The 14,859-nt window shown below is 41.6% G+C and overlaps 1 protein-coding gene across 2 annotated transcripts in view; it reads right to left on the reverse strand.

Moving 5' to 3' along the window:
• rev3l (REV3 like, DNA directed polymerase zeta catalytic subunit) overlaps positions 1-8,894 on the reverse strand; it is an 87,300-nt gene extending 78,406 nt beyond the window's left edge. For both annotated transcript variants that reach the window (XM_085372471.1, XM_085372470.1), the window contains exon 1: positions 8,225-8,894. In XM_085372471.1, the coding sequence (XP_085228597.1) occupies positions 8,225-8,363 (139 nt within the window). In that variant the 5' untranslated portion in view covers positions 8,364-8,894. The remainder of the gene's footprint in view (positions 1-8,224) is intronic.
• Positions 8,895-14,859: the final 5,965 nt, after the last annotated feature.

Below are 14,859 nucleotides of genomic sequence, written 5' to 3' on the forward strand. Positions count from 1 at the left end.
CAAAGCTTTCCAAGTGCTTACTGTACTGCTGCATACATGTCTGTGGGAATGACACTGAGTTACAGTGGCAGCCGAGCAGGTGCTTTAAACTCACCGTGAAGGAGCACACGCTGAAGATAGATTCTTTTCAGTGGATCGATGCAGCATTGTGAAAAGAATATTAGGGGGAGGGGTGGCAGGGTCAGACTTGAACAATAGGAACTACAGTACTGATCTAACCTGTGGGGCGAAAAAGAGATATCCAGCAGCTCTGGGTGTTAATGTAAAGTCACCTCTACTACCTCAGCATGAATCGAGGTGAAAGGGAACAGAATGTGTTGGGGACAAAGTATGCTGCAGTGTCAGGCTTGTGCCCTCGACAGTGATGAGTTCGGTTACCCACAGAGAAGCCGGAGGGAGCTATTACAGCCATCAATCAGGTTGTCGCAGCAGCAGCAACAGCAGCAAGGACACTGAGGGAGCCTCTGTACACTCACAGCTCCTTCAAGACAAAAGCAGACCAAGCTGAGGAAACCCCTCATCCAGATCCTCACCAACTGAACCACTCACTGCAAGTCACACCTCGACTTTCTCTTCTCCATATTCCCTGTCTTGTTGCTCTACTGTCCTGCCAATCAAGGCACAAAAACCACCGCCTGTCACCATGTAGTCACGACTGACTGCGGCTGGTTACTACAACTACTCTGATAATCTTTGTCGAGTTCCAAGTACACTGCAAAGAATTTCAACCCCAGGGGCATTTCAGATGTTTACTACTCTGAAGTGAATGCTTGGAACTTTCTTTGGTTAATTAAGTTGCATGAATTGTATTTGTTTAGTGTTTTCTGGAATCACATAGAAATTAAAGGCTGACACAGCATCGTGGTCGTGTTACATTCATAACCATAAAACAGTTATTTTGGTCAATTTAATGTGTGAGCCATATGCTGGATTAGATGCGGTGCCTTCCACTTATTGAGCATTTTAAAAAAATTAAAAGGATCTGGAAAATTGCCAAATGTGAATTACACTCGAGCAGTAACACATCACAAAGTTGAATGACTTCATCACCTCTGGCTAGATGTTCCTCATTAGCTGCATCTATCCAGCCTTTCTGTCTGTATTCCACCACAAAGACCAGCTGTGGTACTCTGGCATTCAGACAGAGACAAACTCTCCTCCGTATCCATATGTGACGCTCACAGGCCTATGTGAACTGGAGTCAGAGGACTTTGCCTAGGGCTGTGCGATATGACGAAAATCTTATATCCCGATAACGATATAAATAACAAAAATTTAACATTTTCTGTAAAATCTGTGAATCTCAGGCACCTCGTCTTGAGTGAAGCGTTTCCAGCTGGGCGTCGTGTACCTGGAGTCGAGTGTTTTAACCAATGCATGAAACTATACATTTTTAGACATAAGTTGTAACAGCCGCCGTTTTCTTTGTGAGTATTTATAACACGGCGTGATGCAGGGAAAAGCCTGTTCTAATGTTTGAGTCTAAGGTTTATTTTTTAGCACATGACGGCTCTTTTTTGCTTCTCATCCATAAATACTCCGCATACTCTTTCACGTGATTCAGTTTATTTTGAAAAGTCCCAACAGGATCTTGAGCTTTATTGTGAAAGGTTTATGTGGAAAATAAACAAGCGGACACGCGATGGTTTTACCGTCGTTGTTGCTAATGACAACGCATAAAAACAACCGCCTGCCCGTCCATATTTTGGTTATATTAAATACAAAAGAAAGAGAGAACTTTAAGAAATTAATATAGCCACTACAGTGACCATCAAAACGATGAAAAAAAATATATTGCCGTAAACAGTTTATTTTGCGACACCACGAATTAAACGATAGATGTTTTTATATCGTCATCAGATATATATTGTTATATCGAACAGCCTTAACTTTGCCTGTTTACTTATTAAAGCTCTTCATCGTGGCTCCCCTGGCTGCTGGTTAAGTCCCTCTGAAACCAGACAGCACACCCCAGAGAGGATGTCAGTAGGCCGCTTCAATGGAGATGTTACAAAAATGGTAGTACTACCAGCAGACCATGAGTACAGAGCGACTGCTAGTGTGGTGACTTGCCTCTGGAGTGAACTGGAAATGTGCTACAACTAATGTGCATGTGCACTAGGGCTGCCACGATTTGTCGACTAGTCACGATTACGTCGACTATCAAAATCGTCGACGACTGATTTAATAGTCGACGCGTCGTTTGAAACTTTGTACATCACAAAAGACGCAGGAATAAGTGGCAGGATTTAAGAGTGTAATAACGGACTGAAACAGAAGATGGCAGCATTGCATGTACAAGGATGTCAGCTACCGTTAAACCCCGAAGAAGAAGAAGGAGAAGCAGCTGTGTCCCAGAATTCATAGCGCGGCCCAGCGCAGTTTCCAACAATGGCGGCAGCTAGTTAGTTTTAATGTTACTCTTATTATTCTTTCTGGGTCACAAAATAAACGTTTAACATATTTTCAGGCGAGAATGTAGCTGTGTAAACTTCAAATATCTGCTCAGTTTATCAGGACACCACATATTTTCAAAAGCGCTCCGACGTTTTCGGAGACGTCTGTTACCCACTAGCTCGTTAGCGAGCCGGGGGCTAGGCTCACTAGCGCCGTGAGAACACCGGACTCCCCGCAAATCGTTTTCAAACCCACCGCCGTCTTTCACTACTCAGGTTAAATATATATGAGTCACTTAGATAACTTAAAATGTTATTGTTTGGCTTTTTTTTTTAGTATTTTATTTGTTCCTGAGTAAATCGGTTTGTCTGAGATTAAAGTTATAGTTTTTACACAGCTGAATAAACGTCAAGCAGACAGCTGATTATCAGAAGTGTGAGATGCTCCAGAATATACTCCAGTGTCCTGTTATATTTTAGATAGCAAGGAGTTTATTAAACTTCACCGAGACAATCTGCAAATTTCATTAAAATTGAATAAACTATCATCTTGTCTTTATTTTTAGTTAGCACAGACCTTAAACACTTAAAGCTGTAAGCTAATGATAGTTATATAAGAGCAGATGCTGCTGGTGCAATAAGCTGTAGTTTTACGTCTAATGGATGATGATCTGATTAGTCGACTAATCGCAAAAATAATCGGTGACTAGTCGACTATCAAAATAATCGTTTGTGGCAGCCCTAATGTGCACACAAACAAACACACACATTCGTTAGTATGCGAGAGACATTTTCCAACAACTGTTAAATCATCTACAACCATAGATGGACAGATATGGAACAATTATAAATGCAAATCTGTCCTCAGAGAAGTTAGTCCTGGTTACAGCCCTAGCAGTGAGTTAAGAGTGAAAGCCAATGAAACAAACACAGGAGGCTGGGCTTTGTCACTTCATATCAAGGGCAGGCATGGAGCAAATCTTTGGAAACAGTCACATTCACTTCAATAAAGAATGACAGGGGGGGGGGGGGGAGTCCTGAGTATTGTGATTATGAAGTCAATGTTGTGGAAACATTTGACGTCAGATACGCGATCAGAAGAGTCAATAAGTCAAACCAAAATATATAACTTCTAAAAGCATTAGTCATTAGGGGTGGGGGAAAAAATCGATACTGTGTAGTATCGTGATATTTTGTTTGCTAATAATGTAGCGATACAGGGACAGCAGAAATCGATATTTTGTTACAAAAAAAGTTTTTGTGGACTGGAACTCTGACTTCAGAGCATGTTGATCCTTTTTCTGAGCAAGAATCCTGACATTCCTTCACTGTCCAAATGTGTTTAACTTGTTTTTTGGCAGCAATAAACATGACAGTTTACTTATTTTAATTTAAGACATGTTTTATTTTAATTAAGTTTAAAACTTTTTTATTTAATGTAAAATTATATTTTATTTTAATTTACTTTCAAGTTCTTCAGTTGCTGAATGGGCTGCATAGTTTTCATAAATTGCATAGTTCAGAATAGCTATAATTGTACCAGATGGTTGCATTCAGTTAAGTTGGACTAGACTGTAATACAAACCGTTCAGTTTGTCAACAATAAAACTGATTGAAATGAGAGAAAGACTGAGTGTGAGACTTTGATATTAGATAAAATGAATATTGATAAAGTTTACCTTTATGTACAGAATCTGAATATCGCAAAATATTTAAAAAATTGCAATAATATCGTATCGTGGGCTGTATGGTGATTCCCACCTCTATTAGTCATACAGGATTTATAGATTAAAAATAATAACATACCTTTTTCTTAAAACATTAAGTCACTGTACATGCTCTCCAAACATACTGGTAAAAAGTAACTGCCAGTACTGCTAAAAAACAAACAAACCAAAAAACCCAAACACCTCCTTTGTCCTCTGCATGTAGAACATCAAGTATTTAATTGATTTTCAAATGAACAGTAACTCTGTGTCCCCACATCGAAAATACTCTAAAATGTTTCTTCCTCTATTGAAGATTCAAAAAAACCCTGACAAGAAGCCGGGCCTCATCTGAAGGGAAGGAAGAAAAAAAAAAAAAACATCACAGGAGGAGGATTAGTGCAGAGCAGCCTTCGGTCTTCTTTTGTGTTTCTACTCTATCACTATGGTAAACCTGCACTTAAACTTAAACAAAAGTGTAAAATCAGTGGGGGAAAAGAACGAAAGGCAACTCCAGAGAAAACCTGTCAACAACTAAACATCTTAATCATACGATAAGTGAACCCTGGTTCGACAGAAAGACAGGAGAGTAAACAGTAAAGGGAACAATGACCTTCTGTTTAATGAGCCAGTCTCCTTTCTAGTCTGCCTATTATCCTATTAATGGATCAGGAGGAATTCCTTCAGATGGTATTAAGGGTTCCCCTGGAGAGTGCTAAACCTGGGAAGGAAAGGGCCAGAGTAGAAAAAGAGGCCCTCATTTTTACCACCCTCTGGGCTTCAATGCTTGGCCCTCTCATTCAGGTCAATTGGTCATGCACTTTCTCCCCCTCTCCGCTCTCATGCGTACCCAACAAACACTCTAGTGTACACATCCAAGCGATGAACCAAAACAGCGTGCCTCCTGTTGCCACGAGGACCAGGCCCCGTCAGCGTATCTAGATCTAGCTTGTCAGCTTCAAGCCTGGAGATGCATGCCCTTAAAAGGTTTCCGGCACCTCAACAGCACCAATAACTTTTATAACGAAAGGATTCCTTGTATTGTCTTCCTCTTGAGCTAAACCAAAGATGGGCATGCATGTACAGTATGTGTGCTGCAGAGGCAGGACAGTCTCTGAATGCTAACAAAGAGTGGGGAGGGGGAAAAAAGCAGGAAACTTGGCATCAAATTACACAGTGGGAGTGTGCGTTGCTTAGGTCAGGGAAGGACAGGAAATATGAGGCCTGGGGTTGTGGAAAGAGCCACGTGGTGTGGATGCGCTGTTGACCGCTTACACCAGAGTAAACACGCTAATGATAAAGGCACATGAACAGTCTGAGGAGTCAACGCAATGAAACCATAAAAGGCAAAGTGAAATCTGAAGAAGAAAAAAAAAAAAAACTTTCTAGTAGGTGTGGCTTGTTTCTAAGCTGCAGGAAAGGAAGAAAGAAAGAGATCCCTCTCCACTTCAATGCTTTCCAGATGGTGATGTAATTTTAAATCTGAAAATGTGGCCACACAACTGATACATAAACTGAACGAGAGAGGGATCCGACTATGAGAATCTGCAGGGCATCGACCGCAATGCACAGACTGCAGACAAGATACTCTGTCATTACTGCAAGTGGAAACAACACAGAGCCCGATATTCAAACTGCAGATACAACACGCACAGCAGAGAAACGAGGCTTGTTCGTGTGCTGCTGAACCTGTAAGGACTCAATCAATGAAAGCTCTTAATGCTCCACTGGGATCCTCGCTTTTGTTTCACTGCTGCATACTCAAGAATGTTAACCAATCAGATAGGATCAGAGGCATAGGCATTTAGACAAGTGTGTTGGCAAACACACGTGGGTCAAACCAACCGTATCGACAAACCATCATTGTTATGACAATTATGTAGCTGGCTCTTTTTCACTGCAGACATTTGTGCATGTCAGAGCAGGAAAAACACAAGTGGAATGTGGCTGGATATTATTCAGCTGAGTGACCTGCACCAGTGCACTTGTGTTTGCTACAGGTTTTTTAGCAAATAAGAAAAAAAGAAAAAAAAACTGTACCATTTAGTTGTTTTAGTGTACACCTCCCTTCAGATGCATACTTTTGCACACGTGTGTAGCCTCCTAAATCTTCCAACACCAAAAACATTAATATATTAGTTACTGTCAACCACATTTTATTAAGAGGCCATCAAATTATGATGACTTCTTACAGCCCAAGGTAACAAAGACTTATCTGACAGGAAGCCTAGATTATGCGGTTCACTATCACAGTTCATATCAAACAGAAAGGGGAAATAAAATTGTTTGACAAAAAAATGTTTAAAAATTACTTAAATGAACCATTAACGTTCAAACAATGGATCTGCTTATCACTATCATTACTACTACTACACTTTGAGACGAGAAAAAGGTATTAATTAATAACATACAGAGAACAGCCACAACAACTGCTTTGACTTTGTGCCACTAAAATAGCTCTTCCCTCCATAACGTACACAAGACGTCTGGGTGTCAGGCACTGAAACATTGGAAGCAAATTTTCTGGATTCTGTGGTTTGCTACGCGTAGAACATCCATGGAACGGGCTTGTTCTCTGGTGGAAGTTGATTTGGATAAGGATTTGGGGAGTTCAGGGGCCGGGTCAACACACTGGTCTCTTCATGTTTGTTGTGCAGATAACTGTCCTGCTGGAGGATACCACTGGTGGATAGAAGTCACATTATCTGAGGCAAGTTGGGTGGTAAAAATCAAACTACCGTCCACATGACTGGCAGGATGCAGGGTTTCCCAGCAAAACAATGAATGTTATCCACACCACCAGTCACTTCAGGTTTTAATATTGGACCTTATCATTCACACTAAAATTCACCTAACAAGCCATCACTGCAGTTTCTGGGTCTGTATACTCAATTTGCATGAGAAGCAATGCATGTGAACGTGCAGACCTGAACACAAACAGGGCCAAACCACAGCAGACACCTTCCTCACCATGACCCGCTGTCCCCCCCCCCCCCCCGTTGTAAAGCCTTTAATCCTCACTGAGGGCACATCCTGCTGGACGCTGCTCCAGGTCATCCTGCGACCCAGGAGCACTGATTGGGCGAGGGGGCAAGTGTAACTCACCATTTCCCCCCCACTAGGGACAAACCTTGCTAAGAATATCTATAGTCACTACACTGCAATGTGTCTTCACCCATCAAACAAGGTTGAAAAGAGGGCACAGTGATTGCCGGAGGATTTGGCACAGGTTGCTAATGCTATGCCATTGTACAGGAAAACCATTCTTTTGTTTTGTGGGGATTAAAGTGGCCAGAATGCCTGGCTGTAATGGCTTTACCGAAGAGCAGGGCATGTGGCACAGTTCAGAAAAAACACACATCTACAATAAATATCTGCAACACATTTGTCCTGTATATTTTATCTAAAGCAGCACCTGCAAGCCACGATAGTTACTCCACATACTGTAGGGGTCTTGTCCAGGCTTGTAGCGCTGAACATTACACACTCACACAATGCATGTTCCGTTTTGTATACAATGACAACCTCTGTTGTCAAGGCTATCAATGTAAAGTCACGACTGCCCTGCTTTATCAACACATGATACAGTAATTATTCTATACATTTTTCTTCCACCATATAATACTGTCACCCATTTTACAGTTAGGCAACAAAATGGTGTTATCCTTTCAACCCCCCCAATAAAATAAATAAATATATATATCTGCATGCCAGCCACACTCCACAGGTTGCCATAAATACAATAAAAGCATCGCAGGGGAAAGGTACCAGTTTCCCTGAATGCCACATGTGGCAGACAGAGACACAAGCGGAGCCCCACGGACGAAAAGGTGTCCGCCACCGCACCACGATGGAGCGAAAACAAAGCACAGCGGAGGGCTCCCACTGCTGCAACAGGGCTGCATGCCGCGTTGGTAAAACGTGTCAACACCCTACAACATCTTCCTGTCACATACATAAAACACCCGTTAGGTTTCCTCGGAACAATACAGCGCGGATGTGTTTGTGCGCGCGTGTCCAAACAGCAGCAGCAGCGAAGGCAACAAACCTGTGACACGCCGCGTGCAGCAAGCTTTAGCTTACTGAAGAGTCAACGAGAATAAAACACAGGACAAGGCTAACCTGCTGGTGTTGCTCCAAATATCCGCACCACCGGCACTTTCTTCACATCGCTCTCCCTGAATTCAGAATAGCAGACGTCCAGGTCTTTAATGGGACTTGTCAGGTAGTAGTCTGCGGTGACGATTCGTACAGCAAACATGACTGCCGCGTCCGTCAAATAAGCCAAAAAACTTTAGCTGCTAGGAGTCCACAAGATGCAGGGACCACGGTGGCCAGTCGATACCAGCCGAAGACTGCTGCTGTCACGGCGGTAACACAACGGCAGAGCGGAGGTAAAGCCCAGTTGTGTCCCATGGAAGAAGGGAAAAAAAGAAGAACGGGAAAAAACGCGAACAAAGATTCCCGTTGGCTACAACGCTTCCCGAGGTGCCGTCGCCGTTAATGTCCAGCTGCAGCCACGGGGAGCTAAACTCGACGGTGGCGGGTTGTTAACAGGCGCTCCGCAGCTGTCAGCTTCATGTTTTTAGTAGTGATTGCGGCTGTCCCGTGATTTTAGCTATCTCTGTGGTGTTGTAAGCCAGGAGGACATTCCTTCCAGTATGTAACGTTATCTCTCGAAATCACCCCTCAGAACTAGTCCCAGCCAGTCCGCTTTTCTCAGGTAGACCCTCAGTCTTCCTCTTGCTCCCTCTTCTTCCATATCAGGCTAGCCCGCGTTAGCTAACCTTTCACAAAGCTACTCAAAATCCAAAGAGTTGTACTTCCGTGTGCACACTTCAGAATAAAATGATTTTTGACTAGTCCAGCGCAGTGATACAAGACACCGGAGTGAGAACGACCATTTTATTTTGAAAGGCTCAGCCATGGCATACGTTGTTTATGGGCTACGTAACTGGGAGGCATATATACTTGGTTTTTTGGACCATCTCTCCGGCTAAGCGCATTAGGCCACAAAGCTGCATCTGTTTGGAAATTCCCATCATTCAAATAAGATTATTCCGCCAGCAGGAGACAGAATGTGCTATCCCTCAGCTTCTTAGTGTGTAATGGTTGCAGAAACCTTCAGGTTAGAACGTTTTATGTGGCGAGTTGTCCTAAAAATACCCTAAATACCCGAAATAAGCATGTCACAAATCAAATGCACGAAGTCACCGGTTCTATCCTGTTACATCCCGATTGGCATTTTTTTTTAAATAATATAAATATGAAAATAGACGCAATTTTTGCTAATACAGATCCAAGATTCAATATTTGTTTTTACAATATAAGTGACAGGAATTAATTTTTTTGAGCTCGCATTGTTAGGTGAAACCTTTCACCTAACACTGCAGAGTACTTAGCACCACAAACAAACATTGGCAAGAGCATTGTTATTATAGGTGTTATATCATTACACTGTGTAGGTATGTGTGAATTAGGGGAAAGGGTAATATCCTATTTATCTTATTGTGAGGAAGGAAAATTATCCTAATAAGACGAGGATGATGATTACATGTCCTGTCTGTGAAGCATTTTTGAGACTTTACATGGTACATTGACCTGTACAAGTCCAATTGACTTGACTTGACTTTAAGTTATAAGGGGTAGGAGGAAGTATATTTCTGAGTCACATGAGAACAATGAGCATATGAAGTTATAGCTTATGAAATGTCTCTTCTTTTCTTTTATTCCAAACAGCAAAGAAGAAGAAGAAGACGTCTTGCTTAAAGCTGATTCATTTCATGTCAAAATATTTGTTTATACAGTAGTATTTTAAAACTATGAATGTAGCTTATGGCTGTGAAATAAGAAACCAATGTTGGTGTTCACATGTTCTTTATAATGGTCTGGAAATAGCGCATTGATCAAATACCTTCAATTCTTGGGAAATGTTTCAGAATTACAGCAGATCTCAGGATCAGCGGATGCTTCTCTGCTTTATTGCCTATTAGGCTTGTCCTTGTTCCTTATGGTATCAACAGCATCCTGTTGTTGCAACACCTCGAAACAAGTTGTTTTTTTTGTTTTTTTTTTTACTTTTAATGCACTTTCTATGATTTAGTGTGACCAGCACTCACGGGTGCTTTTTATGGATGCCTATAACAAATCTCCAAGCTCTTCATCATTCTGCTCAGATTCCTCGAACAGCCAGTACATGGCAGGCAGCAGTGCTGGATGTGCTGAGCTCACTGCTTTCTCCTCTCCAGTGACAGAGCCATAACCCTCTACAAACAGCTGGTTCGGTCCAGTTCATGCTGGGGACACGGCAGTCAACGACTCCCCGATGATAAAAATGTTTCATTAGCATTTTCATCAGCACACGCTTCAGCAGACAAAGGGAGCCTCTGTCTGCTGGAGTGTGCGCTGACCTTGAGTAAGAGCCTGGCCCTCTTAATGAACCAATCGGCAGTCGTATGCTTGCATTTGCCAGCAGCATGCCCGAGGTCTGAGAGCACTTATCAAACAAATCCAAAAATATTATGGATGCCATATTTAATGTAGTGTTTGGTGGGAGCTTTTAGCTAAAGTGCTTTACAGTGCTAAGTGCATACATTTTTAGTATGGATGAGCCCAGTGGGAGCAGAGCCTAAAACTTCCTGCTTCATAGGCAATCTGTTCTTAAGGATTTGTTCTCCTCAGTGAAGGAGAGGAGGGAAACGAGTGACATCCTTGAGCTGTTTCATATGTCTGCCATCAAGGACCTTGAGCTCTTACGTATTCTTCTGTCAAATCGACGTGTAACAGTTATAACTTTGAACGTGCTTTAATGGAAGTGGGTTTGTACATAGATCATAAATTTGGTTCTTTTGCCTTGTATCTCCAAAACTTGATGTTAAACAATTCTCACTATCACAGACTTTATTTCTTCCATTACTGTCAGTTCTTTTGCACCAATCTCTACCCTTTCAACATCAGTCTAAGGTAGAGCCATCTCAAGTAGAACACAGGAAGACCTTTATTTCTCACCTGGTTTTAGATGTGTTAGTGTGAGACAAGTTGGTTCAGGTCCTTCTGATATCAGCCTGCTTTGCGTCTCCTGTTTGGCGATGTCACCTTCTTACATGCGCATGTCCCACCTGTTCTCATGTAAGTGAATAATCAGTGGAATTTACCATCTCCGATTTGTTCAAATCTAGCAACATTTGTGGATATGTTCAGATTTGGTGTGTGTTCAAAATGTGTTGCACATTTCTCTGTTAGGCGATGAGTCTGAAGAATCATGTCAGGTTTTATTTGTTTCTGATGTTTTCTCTGTGCCTTCTGTGTTTATTAGGGTTATTCTTTATGTGCCAGGGTTCTCTGTTTGGTTATGTCCATGTTTTGCTTTGAAGATTAGTTCTAATGTGTCTCCTTGTAGTTTTACTTCCTGCTTACCTTGCATGCCCACTTTTGTCTTTGTCTGCCCCGCTATCATTAGTTCCACTTGTGTTTGATGGGCTTCACCTCTGTCTAATGCTATATAGTCCTGCCTTTCCCTTTGTCAGTGCATCTGTTTGTGCGCCATGTGTTCTTGTAGCATTTGTCATGCATTTAGTCTGGGATTGCTGTTTTCCTTTAGGCTATGTGTGTCTGGATTTTAATCAGCCTCTTTGTCCTGCATTTGGACTGTGTGTTTCAGTGCTTCCTGGAACTGAGATAACAATATTGAGTATGTGTGGAGGTTACTGAGATTACTGTGAAACATTCACTGGTTGCATGAGCTCATTCTTTAATGTAATGTTTTAGGGGGAAAAAAATCAATAGATAGATGTGTATATATATATATATATATATATATATATATATATATATAGAGAGAGAGAGAGAGAGAGAGATGGATATATATTGGAAGGGTAGCTTAATGGTCAAAGTTTTGTTGATGAAATTGTTTTTATTTTTAATTGTTGCACAGGTCATGTTCTTGCCATTTCACCTAACGTGGGCAAATACACATTAGTGTTTTGCCCACATTATCCTGGGAAGGGTTTGGATCTTGGGTTTTACAGCATTCCCAATAATGGTAACACTTGAGGAAAAGCATTTTTCATGAACAGTCTCTTCTAAGAATTCTGTAAAATTTGCAAAAAGCAGGCAATGCAGGCAAAAGACTGACAGACCTCTCATTGAACATATTAATGTCATTTTGATTCCCCATAGTGCTTTTCTGTAAGATTCTCATGTATTAGATGTAACTTCATGCCGTTTAGGAAGAATACGTGCGTTTGGCTGCTTTGGATCCACCAGATAAGACTGAGTGGAGTGGTGTGCAGGTCCTGAAACAATAACAAACAGTGGATTTATTGGTTCTGGCTGCAGCTCTGTTTACACGCAGGCACCTCATGCAGGAGCTGATAAAAGCTTGGACATCAGCAGAGTTCCCCACAGAGACGCACACATATGTGAGCAACATTTTTTTTTTCCTTTTCTGTCAGGTTTGGTAAACAGGCTGTGCACACTGACAGAGTAAAATGAAGTTCAGAGTGAAAATCTGGCAGTTAAAGGTGCCCCACACAATGCTGGCTTATCAGGGAGTCAGTGGTGGAACATATGGACCGGATGTTTTTACCAGACTTCCTGGGCCCCTGTCTACATGTTTTATCACACTGATGCTTTATGACCGACATTTTTTTTCTTTTTTGTAATCTGTTCAAAGTGAAAGGTGACCCCAGTTTAAAAATAAATAAATATACATGTATTTTTTAAATAAAAAAATAATAAAACAATGTATAATTGGAGAAGACATTGGCGCTTTCACCATGAACAGATGACTGATGCTGGGTGTTATTGTTTGGTACATGCTGCCATCTTCTGGTTCTTCCAGTTAGCCTTTGCATTACACCAAAGTACTTGGACCGTCTACATAACCATCCAGGGTCACCGTAGACTTTGCGGTACTGCAGACTCGACCTCTGCGAGCATGTGGCTATCTGGAAATGTGCTGTTTACTTTAAATAAGCGCAAATAAATAAGAACAACAGATTCAAATTGTCCTGTGTTCATAATCTCATTTTCTATTTCAGAATTGCAACATTTTAAATAATACTTTTCAAAAACCTGCATTATATATTTATAGCAAATTTGTGTTGAATTGAGAAGACAATTATCCTGTAATTAACATTGTTTCAGTGCATCTGCGAGCATCTCCGCTTTACCTCTCCAACTTTGTCTCCAACCTACTCAACCTGATCCGTCCCTCTCATATACTCATTTCTAATCCCATTGATTCTTGTCACTCCCAATGAAAATCTTAGTATAGTCAACTCAGTACCACCTCCATCCCCTGTCTTTATGTTAGTGCAAACACGTCCAAACCATACATTTTAACAGGTCTCATTATTATCATGTAAACATTTTTCAGTCTCGCTGCTATCCCTCTGTCACCGATCCCACCCTGACACCCCTTGCTTTGGCTCTCAAACTTAAATGTATCCACCTTCACTACCTCCTGTCACGATGAGTTGTGTGGCTGTTAGTGGCTGGACCCACGTGCAGGACTCGGAGACAAAACATTAACTTAAACGGCAGCTTTATTTGCTGGTGAGACAAACTTGGCGATACATAAACAACAACTTAAACTAACTAGACTGGAGACGCAAATGACTCTAACCTGAAGGCAGACAACGACGAACACGCGCACAACAAACATGGAGGATGCAACAACTGGCAGGGAAAAACACAGAGCTAAAATACATACTGAGGTGATTAGGGAATGTGAAACAGGAGGGAGACACAGCTGGGAGAAATTGGGGCTAACAAGACAGGAGGAGCAAAGCTGGACATACTGACATAAGACACAATCTTTCAAAATAAAACAGGAAACAATACACAAGGACGCAGACTAAGAAACACAGACTTAACACAGGCAGACCTAAACATAAACCAGAATAAGCCGGAACATAGAACATCATCATCAAATATATCAAGAAAATAACCAAAAATACAAAATCAAACTAAAACATGAAAACTCAAAATACTGGGTCAAAACGCCCAGAACTGTGACACCTCCGCTCCGTGTAGCTTCACTGTTACACTTCTCTCCCTCTCAGCTGCATGATTTCTGTCTTGCTTTTATTCAGTTTAATTGCTTTTCTCTAGTGCATACCTCCACCTCTCCCAGACATTGCCTACAAACATCATAGTCCACGGAGACTCCTGTCTGACCTCATCTATCAGCCTGTCCATCACCACTGCAAACAAGGAGGGTTCAGAGCTGATCCCTGATGTAATTCCACCCCCAACTCGAACCCATCTGGCACTCATACCGCACACCTTACCATTGTTTTACCGTCTTCATAAATGTTGTGCGCCATCTTTACATACTTCTGTCACTCCTGACCTCCTGACTGAAAGTAAATGTTATGTGTGTAATGCACTTTCTTGGCAGGAAACCACACTCAGGCTTGTTGATGATCCCCTCTCTTCTTAACTTAGTTTCAACAACGCTTTCACATAGCTTCATGGCAGGGCTCAACAACTTTATCCCTGCATAGCTTGAAAATCAGTACCAGTTCTTCCCCATTCCTCAGACATGCTCTCATGCTGAACACAGATTGTGTTAAGTAGTCTTGTTTAAATCACTTTCCATCTCTTGTAGACATCTCAGCACTTCTACAGGTATTTGGACCAAATGCATTTTTATTCATCTCCCTTATTTCCTCCTTACTAATTCTCTGCACTTCCTTGATTCTCTTTCCTCAATCCACACTCCTCCTCTAATTTTCTACATTATTTCCTTG

The sequence above is a fragment of the Diplotaxodon limnothrissa genome, linkage group LG15 (genome assembly GCF_057381915.1).
Source record: "Diplotaxodon limnothrissa isolate DT_005_m linkage group LG15, D_limnothrissa_male_GT1.1, whole genome shotgun sequence".
Lineage (NCBI taxonomy): Eukaryota > Metazoa > Chordata > Actinopteri > Cichliformes > Cichlidae > Diplotaxodon > Diplotaxodon limnothrissa.